Consider the following 5,271-nt stretch of genomic DNA (forward strand, 5'->3'; position numbering starts at 1 on the left):
TATGAAGCGTGCGGATGTGTACAATGAGAATGATACGTGTCAAAGAGGTGAAGTGTTTGAGGGATAATTCAGATTTATAACATACAATTCTCCCAGCTTTCCTCACAAATGTACGTTTATTGAATAGTGCAATAAAAAGAATCCTACATCGCAGAACAATGAAAATGATTTGACGATCAACAAACTTCCTATGACGGCTAATCCAGTATCATATGTTAACGATATCACTGGATGGAGTACATCACCATGAAATAGGATACTGACGTATTTACTAACTGAAAATACAGATTACATACAATCGAGGTACTGTCAGACTTTTATTATTCAGCAATCTGAAGCGATAAGTACAGTAGCGAAACCTTCGAATGATGGTGTGAACACGACCAGCAGGTTGAAGATTTCACCTTTTAATGTTTTCAACATTATGAACAGTAACAACTTTTGCATAGTTACTGGCGTTCTGTACCATTCGCTGTTGTATCTGCAAACTTCAATTGAATAACATGCATTCGAATGGAACGAAATATGTGAATACTGGTAAATTACGGTACGTGCACGAATCGACTACTGCTAATAACGGAGGAATTATGCTGGAACTTACAAAGCTGTAAAAATATCGTCTCTGCCATCGTTTACATCTTGTATTAAATAATTCATATAGAACATGTAAATAAAGATGGTAAGAATGCACGTCGAAGGAATTAGCATCTGATCATCCACTCCAGATATCGACTGCGACAGCTAAAAGAAGTTCTTCCAGGTTTTCTTCTTATTATTAAACAGAATATGTTCTTTACAGACGAGGCGCGGTATTCACCCAAAATAGATTAACGCTTAGAGCGATGACGCCACAGATAAGAAGCAGAGTGTACGAAACCGACAAGTGTTCCTCCATAAGCTTAGTGAACCTTCAAAAAATTAAAACGTAATGGTGTCATTTCTAGCTGACCAAATCTCAGAATTATTTATTTGTTAATTCGTGTGAAAGAGCCATCCATTAAGTAACGAGGAAAATATTGTGAGTATGAATATTTTCTAGAAATACGAACTTGATCACCCGTGTGTGTAAAACGATGGCTTTGATCAGACCCTCTTTTCCTTTATCCGCTAAACATTTCTGTGATCCATTTGTGGAGTCAGAAATCGCGTTTTCGATACGATAACTGAAAATGAGAGTTGTCTCTNTAACGAGGAAAATATTGTGAGTATGAATATTTTCTAGAAATACGAACTTGATCACCCGTGTGTGTAAAACGATGGCTTTGATCAGACCCTCTTTTCCTTTATCCGCTAAACATTTCTGTGATCCATTTGTGGAGTCAGAAATCGCGTTTTCGATACGATAACTGAAAATGAGAGTTGTCTCTAAACGATTTGGTTTTGTGAGAATTTCTCTTGAGTGCGCAGAACATTCGGACAGAGAAGGAATACCATTTTTCCTGTTACCTTACGATTTTCAACAAACTGATAACATGATGCATATACATCGTGCTTAGCGCTTCTGTACCAACGAACGTGGTACAACCTACGAAAAATGTGAAATCTACGTAGATCGCGTACGGGTAGAAGTATTTTTCTCGATCGCCGGGATACTCTAGTGGAAACGGGTAATTGTGAGGTCGCGAGGCGTTAAGCGGAAACAAAAAGTCAAGAATCTCTGCAGAGAAGTGACTAGTCATCCCGATAAACACTGGAATCCATACTATGTCTGCAAACAAATTATTTTATCTCACAAATAATAGAAGATTTTACAACTGAAATGACCCTTGAATGTTCATTGATCTAATGAGATTCTATTGTCTATTTCTTACATGCAAACATTTTCCCAAAACGGTCACCCCTATAGGCGTATTTCGTCAGTATTCTAACTTCCTCGTCGTTCTCAACCGTGACCCAATCGTAACTGATATCACGAGACATTTTCCAGATCTGAATTAATTAATTAGTTGATGTATTAAACTTTGCCAGAATGTAAAACACGCACAAATGACAGTCATTTCGACTCACTGTTTCACTTTTAATTAAGAACGTCAAGTATTTAAAGAAAAAGCCAAGAGACAACGATAAGGGTGAGACGCAACTTATGTATCCCGACACTGTATAATGCTGTGTTGCCATCGATATGAACTGGAAAATACCAACTTCAAGTCCAATTCTTAAAACGCTCGGTAATTTTCACTGTCCGTGTTACGGTATTATTATACCTGTATGATTAGAAACACTGAGAATGCAATGATGATCACGAAGATCTGAAATCGCTGGATATTTGTGTTTCCATTAGGCCAGAGGCCAATCCCCGACAAAACCGCGGTGCTGAACTTGTAATAGTCTGACTTAACGCGATCCATACCGCACCGCACCTGAAACGCAACTGACTCGCGCGCTCCCCATGCCGTAGAATTTCGCCCCTTTTATTTTTTCCGCACGCAACATTGCTTAATAATTTAAGCACGAGACGATGGGGTCTCGGGATGATTGACGGGAGATGTAATTTTGAAATTGTGCGAATAAATGCGAGGGTGAGTTCGCAGAAGTCGATCGATAGAGTCTTCGTTATAAATTTATCAGCAAACGTGTAAATTCTATGCTCTGCAGGGGGACAAGACACACGTTGTATTACAATTTCTTCTGAATTATGAAGAAGAGATATTTCGCAAGAAGTTTTCTTCTATTTCTGTCTCAGGTGGCATGGAGTGCACTTCGAGCCTGCGGCTACAACGGGAGACCTTAGCATTTCACGCCGCGATGTGGATTCCGTTTACGTTCAGAACAATGTGGAACATAGCCCATTCGTGTGAAGCGCGTGGATTGAACGTGTGCGTAAATATGATTACGCGACGGTTACAAAGTGTGAACATTAGATATTAAGTTTAGAATATGGCTGGACGATTATTACTTGTGCAATAAAATTGTTGTTCTCGGAGTTTAAATGATACTACTGCCACTTGTACTTACGGAAAATAGTGGGAAAATACATTTGAGAACGGCTTCAAACGAATTCTCCTCTTCCAAAGGTTTCGCCCATATAATTAGCCAAGAACGCATACGCTACTATCGTTAGGCTCAGATGGACTTCTAAGAGCAGGTACTTCAATTCGATGTGCTGCAGTTTCGCTTGCGACAATTAAACTCATCGCTTCGTAGCCACTTTCCAGCTGCTCTTCATTCAAGAATTACTTAGGACCAGAAGATTGGTAATTAAACTTTAAGGACGTAAAAAAAATATATTATAATACCTCACCATAAGATCAGGTTCAGCCATCGTGTACGGAGATTGAAGTGCTATTGACGATTTGTTTGTCAAACCACCCACTGAATTATTTCCTTTCTTACAGCTCTGAAAAATTATTTCTTACACTCCTGTGAAAGTCAGAAGGGTAGCATCTACAGTTGGCACTGTGAGGTGTTCATGTCTAATTGATGACACGTCGATCAATTTTCGCCTCTTATCACGTAATCGCAGTTATTAGAAGATTAGAAGATAGGTCACACGTGAACGTACGAACAAAGGGGAAGCGTGAAACGTGTTGTTCCTACGAATCTTCACCCATCCTCAGTGTATAGTCCGGTGAAATTGTTTCTCGAGTAGCCCTCAGTCGGCTCAGTACGGTTGGAACGTGCAAATGTGTACAACGAGAATGATATGTGTCAAAGAGGTGAAGTGCTTGCGAGGTAATTCCAATTTATAACATTCAATTCAGACTGGTTTCCTCACAAATAATCGTTTATTGAACCGTGCAATAAAAAGAGTGTTACATCGCTGAACAATGGAAGTGTTTCATCGATCAACAAACTTCCTATGATGGCTAATCCATTATCATTTGTTAACAATATCACTGGACGGAGTACATCACCATGAAATAGGATACTGACGTATTTACTAACTGAAAATACAGATACATGCAATCGAGGTACTGTGAGACTTTTATTATTCAGCAAACTGAAGCGATAAGTACAGTCGCGAAACCTTCGAGTGATGGTGTGAACACAACCAGCAGGTTGAACGTTTCACTCTTTAGTGTTCTTAACATTATGAACAGTAACAACTTTTGCATGGATACTGGCGTTCTGTACCATTCGCTGTTGTATCTACAAATTTCCATTAAATAACATGCATTCCAATGGAACAAAATATGTAATTAGTGATAATTTACGATACATGAACGGATCGAATGCTGCTAATAACGAATGAATTATACTAGAACTTACAAAGCTGTGAAAATACCGTCTCTGCCATCGTTTACGTTTTGTGCTATATAATTCATACAGAACATGTACATGAAGGTGACAAGAATGTTCGTCGAAGAAATAAGCATTTGATCATTCACTTCATGCATCAACTGTGACAGCTAAAAGAAATTCTTCCAGGTTTTATTCTTCTTATTAAACAGAATATGTTCTTTACAGACGAGGCGAGGTACTCACCCAATATAGATTAACGCTAAGAGAAGTGACGCCACAGATAAGGAACAAGGAGTACGAAACCGTGAAGTGTTTCTCCATAAGGTTAATGAACCTTCAAAAAATTAAATGTATTGGGGCCATTTCTAGGTGACCAAATCTCAGAAGTATTGAGTTCTTAACTCGTGTAAAAGAGTTATCTATTAAGTAACGAGGAAAGTATTGTGAGTATAAATATTTTTCAGAAATACGAACTTGATCACTCGTGTGTGCAAACCGATGGCTTTGATCAGATCCTCTTTCCCTTTATCCGCTAAACATTTCTGCGATCCATTTGTGGAGTCAGAAATTGCTTTTTGAATACGATAACTGGAAATGAGAATCGTCTTTAAACGGTTTCGTTTTGTGAGAATTTCTCTGGAGTGCATAAAACATTCGGAAAGGGAAGAAATGACACTTTTACCTTACGATTCTCAACAAACTGACAACATGTTGCATATACATCACGCTCACGGCTTCTGTACCAATGAACGTAGTACAACCTAAGAATATTGTGAAACATACATAGATAGCGTCCAGGTAGAAGTATTTCTCTTGATCGCCGGGATAGTATATTTGGAACGGATAATTGTGAGGTCGCGAGGCGTTAAGCGGTAACAAAAAGTCAAGAATCTCTGCAGAGAACTGAGCAGTCAGGAAGATAAATGCAGCGAGCCATAGTGTATCTGCAAACAAATTATTTTATCCCACGAATAATTTAAGATTTCATGAGTGAAATGACCTTTGTCAACAGCGAAAAACCCGCAACATGGTGATTTAATTAACCCTTTGACTACGGCAGACTTTGGCACGCACTGGCCGTACGGTACG

General features: G+C 38.8%; 2 protein-coding genes across 5 annotated transcripts; both read right to left on the reverse strand.

The window, feature by feature from the left end:
• Positions 1–97: 97 nt before the first annotated feature.
• LOC108622461 (odorant receptor 49b-like) lies at positions 98–3,171 on the reverse strand. 4 transcript variants are annotated; one of them, XR_003388839.1, is made up of 9 exons: positions 2,205–3,017; positions 2,008–2,127; positions 1,812–1,929; positions 1,447–1,708; positions 1,233–1,346; positions 818–908; positions 602–741; positions 349–488; positions 98–275 (listed from the first exon to the last, which is right to left on the reverse strand). XR_003388839.1 is itself a non-coding variant. In XM_026811511.1 (9 exons), exons 1-9 carry the CDS (start codon positions 2,346–2,348, stop codon positions 225–227), a joined length of 1,164 nt encoding a protein of 387 aa, XP_026667312.1. In that variant the 5' UTR covers positions 2,349–3,017; the 3' UTR covers positions 98–224. The 4 variants fall into 4 exon arrangements, 3 of the variants coding, with proteins under 3 accessions (XP_026667312.1, XP_026667311.1, XP_026667313.1); XM_026811511.1 differs by having other exon boundaries at positions 349–481; positions 602–732; XM_026811510.1 differs by having other exon boundaries at positions 349–481.
• Positions 3,172–3,250: 79 nt separating this feature from the next.
• On the reverse strand, positions 3,251–5,267 carry LOC108622462 (odorant receptor 49b-like; the record flags this gene model as incomplete). The annotated part of the gene is made up of 7 exons (XM_026811513.1): positions 3,251–3,884; positions 3,957–4,089; positions 4,210–4,349; positions 4,426–4,516; positions 4,657–4,770; positions 4,865–5,126; positions 5,183–5,267. Coding segments are annotated over 7 exons (876 nt in total), but the record flags the coding sequence as incomplete, so codon positions are not given.
• Positions 5,268–5,271: the final 4 nt, after the last annotated feature.

The sequence above is a fragment of the Ceratina calcarata genome, unplaced genomic scaffold (assembly GCF_001652005.2).
Source record: "Ceratina calcarata isolate Rehan_Ccalc_2016 unplaced genomic scaffold, ASM165200v1 scaffold2221, whole genome shotgun sequence".
NCBI lineage: Eukaryota > Metazoa > Arthropoda > Insecta > Hymenoptera > Apidae > Ceratina > Ceratina calcarata.